We start from the raw sequence: 15,265 nt of genomic DNA on the forward strand, positions 1-15,265 counted from the left end.
ATGATTGCACGGTCGTGTCGGTCACAACTCTACTACTTTGGTAGTAGGAATATCCGAGTGGCCATCTTGTTTGTTGTAGCCATTGCCATACTTCTGACTGCTCGGGATTATATTCGGTGAGTCCAGTCATTCTCTAATTTCAACTCTTTGTAAAGTTTTCTCCTTATCTCATAATCTGCTTGGATTTGACTGTCTGTTTAAGTTGACTGAATTTCTGTCTTGTTTCAATTTATGACATGAAATTAATTAATTAGTTAAATTAATTGAATATGATTGAATAAATAACATGTGTTTACTTAGTAAATTGAAAACAAGTGTGCTTGAACATAACTTCAAAAAGAATTTGACCTGCAAACTCACCATTGTTTAAATTTGACTACATCTTTTCACAGTTTTGGTATTTTTGTAAATAAAAATCTGTATTTTAAAGTTAATTATCTAACTTGTATCCAATTGACTTAGGCGGTATTGGTAGGCCATTGGTGCTAATGTTACTATTTTCTTTCTTACAGCTCCTCCAATACAGTTCAGTATCAGAAAGGTGGGTGTTCAGTGTAACAACTATCACAGGTCTGTTGTTCAGTGTACAGCTGGTAGAATACATTGTTAACTATTTTTCAATTCTTGATGTGTAGGTGTAACAATCGCTTTCACTCTCTGCATCCTCGATACTCCAGGTGTTACAATCGCTTTCACTCTCTACATCCTCGATACTCCAGGTGTTACAATCGCTTTCACTCTCTGCATCCTCGATACTCCAGGTGTTACAATCGCTTTCACTCTCTACATCCTCGATACTCCAGGTGTTACAATCGCTTTCACTCTCTACATCCTCGATACTCCAGGTGTTACAATCGCTTTCACTCTCTACATCCTCGATACTCCAGGTGTTACAATCGCTTTCACTCTCTGCATCCTCGATACTCCAGGTGTAACAATCGCTTTCACTCTCTACATCCTCGATACTCCAGGTGTTACAATCGCTTTCACTCTCTGCATCCTCGATACTCCAGGTGTTACAATCGCTTTCATTCTCTACATCCTCGATACTCCAGGTGTTACAATCGCTTTCACTCTCTACATCCTCGATACTCCAGGTGTTACAATCGCTTTCACTCTTTGCATCCTCAATACTCCAGGTGTTACAATCGCTTTCATTTTCTGCATCCTCGATACTCCAGGTGTTACAATCGCTTTCATTCTCTACATCCTCGATACTCCAGGTGTAACAATCGCTTTCACTCTCTGCATCCTCGATACTCCAGGTGTTACAATCGCTTTCACTCTTTGCATCCTCAATACTCCAGGTGTTACAATCGCTTTCACTCTCTACATCCTCGATACTCCAGGTGTTACAATCGCTTTCACTCTCTGCATCCTCAATACTCCAGGTGTTACAATCGCTTTCACTCTCTGCATCCTCAATACTCCAGGTGTTACAATCGCTTTCACTCTCTGCATCCTCGATACTCCAGGTGTTACAATCGCTTTCACTCTCTACATCCTCGATACTCCAGGTGTTACAATCGCTTTCACTCTCTACATCCTCGATACTCCAGGTGTTGCAATAGCTTTCTCTCTGTGTACCCTGGAACCATCCTCGATACTCCAGGGGTAATGATCTCTCACACTCTCTACACCCCTGGAACCATCCTCAATACTCCAGGGGTAACAATCACAATCTCTGTACCCCTGGAACCATCCTCAATACTCCAGGGGGTACAGTCACTTTCACTCTCTGTACCCCTGGAACCATCCTTGATACTCAAGGGGTTACGATCACTTTCACTCTCTGTACCCCTGGAACCATCCTTGATACTCCAGGGGTTACAATCACTTTCTCTCTCTGCATCCTTGATACTCCAGTCTAGTCTTCAAAAGGTGTCGCAAATAGCACCTTCAATCTTGCCATGAAATGTTTCAGGAATGGAGAGAGCAATAGTGAGTGTACCCCTTGAGTATTAATAATGGGTTTCCCAACCCCTGGGGTATCGAGAATGGGTTTTCAAGCCCCCGGGGTATTGATAATGGGTTTCCCGACCCCTAGGGTATCGAAAATGGGTTTCCCAACCCCTGGGGTATTGATAATGGATTTCCCAACCCCTGGGGTATTGATAATAGGTTTCCCAACCCGTGGGGTATTGATAATAGGTTGCCCAACCCCTGGGGTATCGAGAATGGGTTTCCAAGCCCCCGGGGTATTGATAATGGGTTTACCGACCCCTGGGGTATCAAAAATGGGTTTCCCAACCCCTGGGGTATTGATAATGGATTTCCCAACCCCTGGGGTATTGATAATGGATTTCCCAACCCCTGGGGTATTGATACTAGTTTTCCCAACCCCTGGGATATGGATAATGGATTTCCCAACCCCTGGGATATGGATACTGGGTTTCCCAACCCCTGGGGTATTGATAATGGGTTTCCCAACCCCTGGGGTATTGATAATGGGTTTCCCAACCCCTGGGATATGGATAATGGATTTCACAACCCCTGGGGTATTGATACTAGTTTTCCCAACCCCTGGGGTACTGATAATGAGTTTCCCAACCTCTGGGGTATTGATAATGGGTTTCCCAACCTCTGGGGTATTGATAATGGGTTTCCCAACCCCTGGGGTATTGATAATAGGTTTCCTAACCTGTGAGGTATTGATAATGGGTTTCCCAACCCTTGGGATATGGATAATGGATTTCCCAACCCCTGGGGTATTGATACTAGTTTTCCCAACCCCTGGGGTACTGATAATGGGTTTCCCATTGAATGTCATATATATTTCACTTGTGCTTTCACATTGTCAAAAATTTAAATATTCTGTCATACTTGTGAAATATCTATGATATTCAAAGAAAAAACCCAGGGATTTCAACGAACCAATTTCTGTAGAACCAGTAATACAATATTAAAACCTGCATGCGTCTCTGCGTTCCCCCCTGTATTCTTTACTATGTGTCTACTGTGCCTATGCAGAAAATGCAGGGCTCTTTATATAAAAGAAACACTTAGAGTATGTCATCTCTCAACATTTTTTTCCTTTTTTAAAATTGACAAATTAGAAAAATGAAGATAAATGTACTTTTTAAAACTTTCAGACCCTTTGATGTACTGTGTAAATAAAGTTTTCCCAGTATCATATGGTGAACGACTTACATCAGTGTTGTTTTTACTTTGGTTCTGTGAGGTGTTGTTTGTTTTATATGCTGTTTCTTTGTCTATTTGAAGCAAATAAAATGAGAAAATGGAACCCAGCACACAACAAGGATCTATTCCTAGTCCCAGGAGTGCGGCCTAAAGGTAGGTCAGCAATCCAGGTCATAGGTCACAAAAGCAGATCAGATAATCCAGGTCATAGGTCAAAAAAGTAGATAATGTAATCCAGGTCATAGATCACTAAAGTAGGTTAGTCAATTCAGGTCATAGGTCACAAAAGTAGGTCAGCGATTCAGATCATAAGTTGATAAGAAAGATGAGTTTATACCTTTTGTATATGGGTAATAGAATTTAAAAAATATTAAGAAATAAAAAAAAATCCTTACACATTATTTTTAAAACTGTCATTACAATAATTTGGCTTGTAGTATCTACATTATTCCTCAGGGTACATAATACATCATATAAACCACATCTGCTTCTCCCTCACTTCTTTACCATGTAAAATTGTCCAAAACTGTAAAAAGTGTCCTAAAAACTGCATGTGGAGTTGTCTTGATGAATATTTCTCCTTTTTTCAAAGTTCATCAAGTTCACCAAGCAAAACCAATGGACATGACCAAGATTCTAGCTAATGTGGTGCAGTCAGACGCCAAATCTCTGGAACACCCACTGCTCGCATTTCAAAATCCGGTCAACATTCAACATTCTAAAGAGAATGCCGCCACAGTAGAGTATATCTCCACCAAGATAAAAGTGGAAGTCGGTGTGATAACTAATTTAGAGAGTAACCTGACATGTTGGTTTCATATAACCTTAATAAACACTGGAAAGGCAGCTATTTCTTATGGAAAGTGGGAGATATATTTCCATTCCATTCGCTTTCTTCAGTTAGAAGATTTTCCGTACCCATCAGGAATTCTAATCAAGGATACTCCATTGCGTTTATTCCATGTTCAAGGATCCTTGTACCGTCTCATCCCTGAGGATGGACTATTCCACAGTTGGCCTGCAGGCAGTGAAATAACACTTCATTTGGAGGCTAAAGCTTACCTTATAGCCAGATCAGATTTCTTCCCAAACTGGTACGTGACAGCCCCCAAAGTCACACCTGTCCTCATCCAATCCACAACCAATGAGAATCTGGCATTCGTCGAAACATTTGACTCGCCCAGTAAATGGAAGCGACGGACGAGTGATCAGTATAATCCGTTTACTGCAGAGGATCGATTTAATAGAAATTTAGTGATACGTGATCTTGGACATCCAGGATCTCACATCGTTCCAACACCTTTCCAAGTTATCATTGATCCGTTGAAAAAAGTGGTCATAGACACAAAGACTTGGGTAATTCTCCAAAATCCTAAATTTTCTAAGGAAATAAGCTTCCTTGCTGGTAAGTAGCAGTGACATACTTATTTTCTTACAAAAGAGTACACACTTCAGTGACCTGTGGTCAAGGTCACACTGCCATAGGGTCAAGGTTATTGAGTCAAGTGTCAAGGTCAAATGTTGTAGCTGACACCTATTGGTATCCTAAGTGCTTTTCTATCTTAATGTTTCAGACGTCTATGTTTGGAACTTTGGAAGACATACCTACCGTTGAATTTTCTGAAAATTCCTCCCTGTAAAATTGGAAAACCACCTGTTTTAAGCTGTTGTAAGAAAGGCAAACCAAAAAACTGTAACTGACTTCAGTGTGAACACTTCTTACTGTTTGAGATCAATTTATTTTTAATTAGTAAGGAACTGTAAAGTAATGTGTGTGTAAGAATCAGATGCCAAAACGTTTGGGGAAATTTCTAACTTTAACTCATTCAAACAAACCATGGTTTTTATGAAGGGTTTTTGGAGCCAATAACGGGCTCCATATTTGATTGAAATACTTCATTTTTACAACAATGACATAGCTGCCGTTCTTCTGAAGGGAGCATGGTGTTGAGACATCTGCTTTCACTGATGAGGTGGTCGACAGCGGATCCTGATCTAAATTAGAACTGAGTCAGTGAAATCACAGTTAACATTACTTTCTTATTTATGTTATTTGTAATTTACCTATATCAGTTAACGCCTCTGAAGTTTTGTCCAGCTACTTGCACTGTATCTGGGCCAATGTATGTTTTCCTTGTCTTAATATGTACAAAGTAATACAATGTGTTTCAAATGTTTAAAAACAAACTTATTTACTTGGAAAACATGTCATCACCATCTACTGCGTAAATGTATTGCTTTTTATACTTTAACTTTGTTACTGTAAAATCTTTATTTTTTGAGGGTTTTTATTTTTTCATTCATTTGGTGGTAATCAACAAATTCATCCATCCATGAAATTTGAAGTGTTTACAAAATTTTTATGTAAAACAACGAAAATTGAGCCCTACAAAAATATCTGGTGTTACAGGATTTAAGTTTTTCATGAACATAGACTAGTACGTAAAGTCTCCTTGATGAACTCTTGCAGTTGAAATGAGAAAATAAAAGTTCCCTGAGATGAATTAAGCTTGAAAATTGTCTCATATTTCCAGATCTATTGAAACTGGAGATAAGCAGTGGAAAGCCTTCGGCTAATTACATAGAGTTTTTGGAAGACAAACTCCTACCTCTACGTCATACTTTGTCTACATTGAATGAAGCCTATTTTGTGGAAGTTCAATCAGATTCTGTAACCCTAGCAGCTAATGATCAGCCAGGAGCATTTTACGCAGCGATCACTCTGTACAGTTTAACACACAGAATCAGCAAAGGATCATGGGAAATTCCAGTTTGTGAGATCCTAGATCAGCCTCGTTTTACATATCGTGGCTTGCATTTAGATGTCGCTCGCAACTTCCAGTCCAAAGAGGAAATTTTGCGTCTCTTGAAGGTCATGTCAATGTACAAGTTGAACAAGCTGCACCTTCACTTATCAGATGACGAGGGCTGGAGACTAGAAATACCTGGTCTACCTGAGCTCACAGAGGTGAGCAATTTATTGACTTCAAATGACATTAACCATTGTGTATTTCATTATTTTAAGAAAAATATTACCTTTTTCATAGTTGGGAAAAATCATTGTCTTATTTCATAGTTTTTATGAACCTCTCTGTTATTTCATTCTTTTTTTTTTCTATTTCACGATCTTCAGATAACTGTTGTCTATTTCATGGTTTTGAGAAAACTGTTGTCTATTTCATGGTTTTGGGAAAACTGTTGTCTATTTCATGGTTTTGAGAAAACTGTTGTCTATTTCATGGTTTTGAGAAAACTGTTGTCTATTTCATGGTTTTGAGAAAACTGTTGTCTATTTCATGGTTTTGAGAAAACTGTTGTCTATTTCATGGTTTTGAGAAAACTGTTGTCTATTTCATGGTTTTGAGAAAACTGTTGTCTATTTCATGGTTTTGAGAAAACTGTTGTCTATTTCATGGTTTTGAGAAAACTGTTGTCTATTTCATGGTTTTGAGAAAACTGTTGTCTATTTCATGGTTTTGAGAAAACTGTTGTCTATTTCATGGTTTTGAGAAAACTGTTGTCTATTTCATGGTTTTGAGAAAACTGTTGTCTATTTCATGGTTTTGAGAAAACTGTTGTCTATTTCATGGTTTTGAGAAAACTGTTGTCTATTTCACAATCTTGAGAAAACTGTTGTCTATTTCATGGTTTTGAGAAAACTGTTGTCTATTTCATAGTTTTGAGAAAACTGTTGTCTATTTCATGATTTTCAGAAAACTGTTGTCTATTTCACAATCTTGAGAAAACTGTTGTCTATTTCATGGTTTTGAGAAAACTGTTGTCTATTTCATGGTTTTGAGAAAACTGTTGTCTATTTCATGGTTTTGAGAAAACTGTTGTCTATTTCACAATCTTGAGAAAACTGTTGTCTATTTCATGGTTTTGAGAAAACTGTTGTCTATTTCATAGTTTTGAGAAAACTGTTGTCTATTTCATGATTTTGAGAAAACTGTTGTTATTTCACAATTGAGAAAACTGTTGTCTATTTCATGGTTTTGAGAAAACTGTTGTCTATTTCATGGTTTTGAGAAAACTGTTGTCTATTTCACAATCTTGAGAAAACTGTTGTCTATTTCATAATTTTCAGAAAACTGTTGTCTATTTCACAATCTTGAGAAAACTGTTGTCTATTTCATGGTTTTGAGAAAACTGTTGTCTATTTCACAATCTTGAGAAAGCTGTTGTCTATTTCATGGTTTTGAGAAAACTGTTGTCTATTTCATGGTTTTGAGAAAACTGTTGTCTATTTCACAATCTTGAGAAAACTGTTGTCTATTTCATGATCTTGAGAAAACTGTTGTCTATTTCATGGTTTTGAGAAAACTGTTGTCTATTTCATGGTTTTGAGAAAACTGTTGTCTATTTCATGGTTTTGAGAAAACTGTTGTCTATTTTATGATCTTGAGAAAACTGTTGTCTATTTCATGGTTTTGAGAAAACTGTTGTCTATTTCATGGTTTTGCTAAATTTAAGAAATTTAAAACGAAAACCCTTCAGGTATAACAATACTACTGACACTAGTTTATAATGCATTCTGGTAATAATTAAAGTGCACATGGAGCACTTAGAACGTGGTATTTCATCAGAGCCATGATATACACACTATAAAACAGAAGACATCATTTTAACCTGTGGTTTATGGTGTTTTTCTCATTTGCCTGTTAACATTTCAATTAAAGCAACACCTCCTCTGAAACTTGTAAGCAGATTTTAACCAAATTTTAAAAATCGATAAATAATTCAAATGATATTGAGCCTTGACCTTGTAGGAATCATGAGGTCAATAGGGATTGTACTAAGGGGTTAAGATTCCTTGGTAGTTAGGTGACTTTCATGGAGAAAAGAGAGATATGAATTGAATGTTATCTTACACCCAGGGATGGAGTCAAAAGGAATTGACACCCTTGAGGACTTAATGGGTTAGGTCAATTTACGCTTTTGTGATTGAGGGGTCGGAGGTTTAAATGAACCAAGATTTGACAATACTCTGATCTTACTAAGCCGAAGTAGTCAAACTAAATCCTAGTATGTAAAAGTTAGTGATTTTTTCACCTGATTTCCAACTCTTTTTTTGTATAGTTTGGTTCAAAGCGTTGCCATGGTGATAAAAACAAGAAGTGCCTGTTCCCTCAGCTGGGATCAGGTCCTGAGGCTGTGTATCCAGGAACAGGTTACTACACTGTCAATGAATATCGCGAGATCCTGAAGTATGCAGCTTTACGTCACATACAAGTGATACCAGAGATTGACATGCCAGGACATGGTCAGGCGGCTGTAGTTGCTATGGAAGCACGTTACCATGACTACCAGGAGAAAGGACAAGGATTACAGGCCAGAAAGTACCTACTCAGTGACCTGGCTGATAAGTAAGTCCTTCACTATTTTGCTGATAGATTGAGAAAGTTTTGTGTTACAATTTCTCTAGTTCAGATTTTGACAAAGAGAGATTCAAGTTCGGGCAAATTTACAATGCCTCTTGAAAATATGTACATGAGGCAGAAGTAAAAGTTTTTTCACATTGTTTTTCCTGTCTGCACAGTCCTTTACTAGTTATTTCTGTGTTTTTGTGATAGGTCAGTTTACCTGTCTGTCCTTTACTAGTTATTTCTGTGTTTTTGTGATAGGTCAGTTTACCTGTCTGTCCTTTACTAGTTATTTCTGTGTTTTTGTGATAGGTCAGTTTACCTGTCTGTCCTTTACTAGTTATTTCTGTGTTTTTGTGATAGGTCAGTTTACCTGTCTGCCCAGTCCTTTACGAAGTCAGCTATCAATCCGTGCCTGGAGTCCACATATACCTTCATAAATCATGTGATGAAAGCATTGAAAGTCATGCACCGTGACATTCAACCTTTGATGTTATACCACTTTGGAGGTGATGAGGTACCAAATGGAGCTTGGGTTAATTCTTCTGCCTGTCTTTCAAGTTCGTTGCAGGTAAGTGTATTGTCCAGTTCATATTCTGTGGGGTCTTTATAGCGCACCTGCCCTGAAAGACCAAATGAACTATTGGAATTCCACGGTGTCCGTCGTTTGTCCATCAACTCATTTTTGTATAAAAAGTTGGTCTATGCCTTGTGGATTGGGAGGGGTGAAAATATGGAAAATAAAGCAAATTCTTTAAGATCATAGTCCTCCTGTAGAAGTGATTGAATTTTGTTCACATTTGGTCTGAAGCATACTGTAGTGAATGGAAAGCAATTTGGTATTATCAATGGGTTTTGGCCCCTTGGCGTATTGACAGTGGGTTTTGGGCTCAATATTGGAATAAGGGCAAATTCTTTAAAATCTGACCCCTTCAGTTTAAATGATTTAGTCTGAAGTATGGATGGTTTGGCTGACCCCTGAAGTTTAAATGATTTAGTCTGAAGTATGGATGGTTTGGCTGACCCCTTCAGTTTAAATGATTTAGTCTGAAGTATGGATGGTTTGGCTGACCCCTTCAGTTTAAATGATTTAGTCTGAAGTATGATGGTTTTGACCCCTTCAGTTTAAATGATTTAGCCCCTTGAAGTATTGACAGTGGGTTTTGGCCCCCTTCAGTTTAAATGATTTAGTCTGAAGTATGGATGGTTTGGCTGACCCCTTCAGTTTAAATGATTTAGTCTGAAGTATGGATGGTTTGGCTGACCCCTTCAGTTTAAATGATTTAGTCTGAAGTATGGATGGTTTGGCTGACCCCTTCAGTTTAAATGATTTAGTCTGAAGTATGGATGGTTTGGCTGACCCCTTCAGTTTAAATGATTTAGTCTGAAGTATGGATGGTTTGGCTGACCCCTTCAGTTTAAATGATTTAGTCTGAAGTATGGATGGTTTGGCTGACCCCTTCAGTTTAAATGATTTAGTCTGAAGTATGGATGGTTTGGCTGACCCCTTCAGTTTAAATGATTTAGTCTGAAGTATGGATGGTTTGGCTGACCCCTTCAGTTTAAATGATTTAGTCTGAAGTATGGATGGTTTGGCTGACCCCTTCAGTTTAAATGATTTAGTCTGAAGTATGGATGGTTTGGCTGACCCCTTCAGTTTAAATGATTTAGTCTGAAGTATGGATGGTTTGGCTGACCCCTTCAGTTTAAATGATTTAGTCTGAAGTATGGATGGTTTGGCTGACCCCTTCAGTTTAAATGATTTAGTCTGAAGTATGGATGGTTTGGCTGACCCCTTCAGTTTAAATGATTTAGTCTGAAGTATGGATGGTTTGGCTGACCCCTTCAGTTTAAATGATTTAGTCTGAAGTATGGATGGTTTGGCTGACCCCTTCAGTTTAAATGATTTAGTCTGAAGTATGGATGGTTTGGCTGACCCCTTCAGTTTAAATGATTTAGTCTGAAGTATGGATGGTTTGGCTGACCCCTTCAGTTTAAATGATTTAGTCTGAAGTATGGATGGTTTGGCTGACCCCTTCAGTTTAAATGATTTAGTCTGAAGTATGGATGGTTTGGCTGACCCCTTCAGTTTAAATGATTTAGTCTGAAGTATGGATGGTTTGGCTGACCCCTTCAGTTTAAATGATTTAGTCTGAAGTATGGATGGTTTGGCTGACCCCTTCAGTTTAAATGATTTAGTCTGAAGTATGGATGGTTTGGCTGACCCCTTCAGTTTAAATGATTTAGTCTGAAGTATGGATGGTTTGGCTGACCCCTTCAGTTTAAATGATTTAGTCTGAAGTATGGATGGTTTGGCTGACCCCTTCAGTTTAAATGATTTAGTCTGAAGTATGGATGGTTTGGCTGACCCCTTCAGTTTAAATGATTTAGTCTGAAGTATGGATGGTTTGGCTGACCCCTTCAGTTTAAATGATTTAGTCTGAAGTATGGATGGTTTGGCTGACCCCTTCAGTTTAAATGATTTAGTCTGAAGTATGGATGGTTTGGCTGACCCCTTCAGTTTAAATGATTTAGTCTGAAGTATGGATGGTTTGGCTGACCCCTTCAGTTTAAATGATTTAGTCTGAAGTATGGATGGTTTGGCTGACCCCTTCAGTTTAAATGATTTAGTCTGAAGTATGGATGGTTTGGCTGACCCCTTCAGTTTAAATGATTTAGTCTGAAGTATGGATGGTTTGGCTGACCCCTTCAGTTTAAATGATTTAGTCTGAAGTATGGATGGTTTGGCTGACCCCTTCAGTTTAAATGATTTAGTCTGAAGTATGGATGGTTTGGCTGACCCCTTCAGTTTAAATGATTTAGTCTGAAGTATGGATGGTTTGGCTGACCCCTTCAGTTTAAATGATTTAGTCTGAAGTATGGATGGTTTGGCTGACCCCTTCAGTTTAAATGATTTAGTCTGAAGTATGGATGGTTTGGCTGACCCCTTCAGTTTAAATGATTTAGTCTGAAGTATGGATGGTTTGGCTGACCCCTTCAGTTTAAATGATTTAGTCTGAAGTATGGATGGTTTGGCTGACCCCTTCAGTTTAAATGATTTAGTCTGAAGTATGGATGGTTTGGCTGACCCCTTCAGTTTAAATGATTTAGTCTGAAGTATGGATGGTTTGGCTGACCCCTTCAGTTTAAATGATTTAGTCTGAAGTATGGATGGTTTGGCTGACCCCTTCAGTTTAAATGATTTAGTCTGAAGTATGGATGGTTTGGCTGACCCCTTCAGTTTAAATGATTTAGTCTGAAGTATGGATGGTTTGGCTGACCCCTTCAGTTTAAATGATTTAGTCTGAAGTATGGATGGTTTGGCTGACCCCTTCAGTTTAAATGATTTAGTCTGAAGTATGGATGGTTTGGCTGACCCCTTCAGTTTAAATGATTTAGTCTGAAGTATGGATGGTTTGGCTGACCCCTGAAGGACATACGGATGGTGGCCAATAGGAAAATATAGTTACTTATGATAAAGGAAGATGATTAAATGTACAGTTGATCCCTAGATAATCTGGACTCCATTTTTCCTGGCAGAAATTGTCTGAATTACGAGTTTTCCGGCGTGCCGTGTATAGACAATCAATATAATAGAGTAGATGTATGATATTTACTGTGAATACAGGTATTTGTAAATGTCTTTCACTGTCTGAGTAAATTTCATGATTAATTGTATTTATGGCTTAAAGTTTCCACACTGAAAATTATTACTCCTTAAAGACTGACTCATCGACAGTCTACTCTGTATCAACAGTGATGTTTCATTCAGAAATAGTGAAGAAACCTTTCTATCTGAAAATGATACGTACAGGGTATTTACGTGTGTTTTGGTGCTATTCTGATGCTATTTTTAATAAGACAAGTTGTCGTCTAGAACGACCCTATTTTCAGAATCAAGTGAGTCAGTTAAACATACTATATATATCTAATACAAGTTGAACACATTTGAAAGCAGTAATATGCTGTAATTTAAACCTGAGAATATTTTCATTCAATTTACTTTCATATGCATCACTGTACTGAAGATGGAAATCTGTATCGTGTTTATCTATGTTAAATATGTGGAAGTATTAAGGTATTCCCACCCTAATGGACCACTTCCAGTTATAATCCCGACGAATGCCGATGTTTTATAGATCGTGAATTTTTGGAAGTCATAGAGTTGACGTTAACGAATCACAAGGCATTTTAAAACATGCTACTGCTGAAAATATTGCAGGCTCTGGCTTAAACTTCCAACATCTAAAAAATAATATTCCAAAGGTATGGTGAAAATGGTCTGAAAGCAATATTTGTGCAAAAGAACTGTAATGGACAGCCGCGGATCTCTTTTGCAAAGCGTGTTCTGGATTCTGTAATTCAAAAGCTTGTTGAACTGTTTGAAAAGTAGGATAAAAATAAACTTTTTATATAGCTGTAATGGTAAAACTTTTTTTGTGCAATAAGGACTTGATTTCTTATTCGTTTTTGTTACATAATGAATTATGTGGTCATAATCGGGGTCAAGGTCAGAGGTCAAGGTAAGAAGATATCAGAAATAGTTAATTTTATTACTATTCTACTTGTAGCCTTCAAAGAGTTTGGCTATCATGCTATTGTAAGCAATTTTCCTGAAATCTAATGAGTCATCGAAATTAGGGGGGTAGGGGTATTAAAACTTAGAAATATCTAATTATATGTGGTAAAAGTTTCTAAAAGTTATTTGAAAATTTGCAGAAGGTGTGCCAACAAGTATTTAAACAGATTTTTCATTTGAAAACTCTCTTGTCACATTCAGTTTACCTTACAAAGTGTCTTTGTCACTTTTCTAAGATTGACAACGAGGGTACCGAGATAACACTTTTTCACATATCATACATTATATATGAATATGACATGAATATCAGCTATTTCATTATTCATTGCTGTTATTATGGAATGTAAAAACACATGTTTTTGTTTGAAATTAAGTTTTTTATTGGGCATACACTAATATTTTTATTGTATCCAACCAGCATGCTATGTGACACCATTAAAGTACTTAAATTTTTGTTAGATAAAAAAACTATATATGGTCAGTAATGGAGTATACATTGTGATCTTTATGAATTAGGTGACAATTTTGATTTTTGGTTTTGTCCCTATTAAAAGGCTTTGGCTGAATACCTGAAGTATCAATTAAACCTTACTTTGCATTTTTATAATTCATATCAAGTGTTCTTTATATTTTCATCATTTCATCGCATGAGTGATTTACATTTATTTAACCTTACATCCCAGTTCTCATCAATTAGTGGTGTTCCGATTCAACCACTTTCCGAGTATCACTCGTTTCTAATTGAGTTTTGTGTCTTCAGAGGGCTATTATTATCATGTTCTTAACGGCCCGTCAACACATTAAAAGTCACAAGGCCATCAAACGGTAAAGGGATTGTCATCAGAGGGTGACCAACATGATGATGTATTATAGTATATTAGCTGATTGTTAAAACACAAGGGAAGAATTTGTCAGTATCGATTGCTTGATCACATTTGTCTCTTATATCACATGAAATACAAGCATCAAGATGACTGAAACACCACACTAAGTAGTATGAACAAATGTAAACAATCAGATGAACAACATTTGATAGCTGTCATGCTTCATCGGTCAACTTTTTCTTTAACACCCTACTCCTCTTTCATACCAGGATGGATTTCAACCAAATTTGGTCTGATGCATTATTTGGTGAGGGTAACTTTCAGAATTTTGATTGAACCCCATGGGTCAAACACAGAGCCCCAAAGGGGGAGGTGCTGAAATTAGATTTAATACCCTATCCCTACTTTCTGCGTGGGTGGTTTTCAGCAAACTTTAGCCTGATTCATCAATTAAGATAAGCAATTATTTCTTAAATTCAGGAATTTGATTTGACCCCCAGGGACTTTGGGGCAGGGATCGGGGCCCCAAAAGACCAGATTTTGATTCAAAATGCTATTCTTTCTTAATGCTTGAATGGATTTCAACCAAATTTTGTCTAAAGTTTCATGGATAGTGAGGAATCATTTCTTAAATTCAGAAAGTTGATGTGATGTGTAGTTAATAGGAATGACCTTGATCCGCCTGAAAGGTCACAGTGATCAAATATGTTAAAATCTTAAAATGACTTCTCAATAACCAAAAGGCAAAGGATGATGATATTAGGCCTGTAGCAGGCTAGGATGAAGGGCTACCAACTTTGTTAATATAAATGACATTGACCCACTTTCAAGGTCAACATGTATCAAATGTGTTGAAATGTTTAAATGACTTCTTCTCAATAACCAAAAGGACCCGGGTGCTGATATTGGATCTCTTTCAAGGTCATAGGGGTAAAATATGTTGAAATATTTAAGTAAGGGTCTTGATATTAGGCCTGTAGCTTGCTTTATCAACATGCAATATGTCTGGAGCATTGGCAATTGTGTAGTGCATGCACACAGAATATGATTTCAGGTTTGCAGAAAATGTTTTGATGAACCAACAATGTATTCTATGTAAAGTGTAGAGAAGTTGAGCAATTTACTTTAGGCCTATTTTGCCTCTTTCATATATAGGTCTTTATAGTCAGATCGTTAAGTCCCATGGGGCCTCTTGTTTGATGACATCAACAGGCCAAAGCATGGCGAACTCAGAGGAACTCCTAATTCTGTAAGAATACAGCCCATGGATTTTGATCCAAACTGTAATAGTTTGAGATACAGTCCTACAGTTTGTGATCCACACTGTATGATTTTACATACAGCCCTACAGTTTGTGA

At 37.5% G+C, this 15,265-nt stretch overlaps 1 protein-coding gene across 1 annotated transcript in view; it reads left to right on the forward strand.

Annotated features, from left to right (window-relative positions):
* LOC132550860 (beta-hexosaminidase-like) overlaps window positions 1-15,265 on the forward strand; it is a 29,906-nt gene continuing 14,641 nt past the window's right edge. The window contains exons 1-7 of the mRNA XM_060214950.1: window positions 1-116; window positions 2,152-2,618; window positions 3,223-3,294; window positions 3,743-4,546; window positions 5,676-6,109; window positions 8,221-8,507; window positions 8,868-9,075. Of these exons, the coding sequence (XP_060070933.1) occupies window positions 1-116; window positions 2,152-2,618; window positions 3,223-3,294; window positions 3,743-4,546; window positions 5,676-6,109; window positions 8,221-8,507; window positions 8,868-9,075 (2,388 nt within the window). The remainder of the gene's footprint in view (window positions 117-2,151; window positions 2,619-3,222; window positions 3,295-3,742; window positions 4,547-5,675; window positions 6,110-8,220; window positions 8,508-8,867; window positions 9,076-15,265) is intronic.

Source organism: Ylistrum balloti, unplaced genomic scaffold (genome assembly GCF_031769215.1).
Source record: "Ylistrum balloti isolate Yb309-2 unplaced genomic scaffold, AGI_CSIRO_Ybal_v1 Utg370154, whole genome shotgun sequence".
In the NCBI taxonomy this organism is placed as follows: Eukaryota; Metazoa; Mollusca; class Bivalvia; order Pectinida; family Pectinidae; genus Ylistrum; species Ylistrum balloti.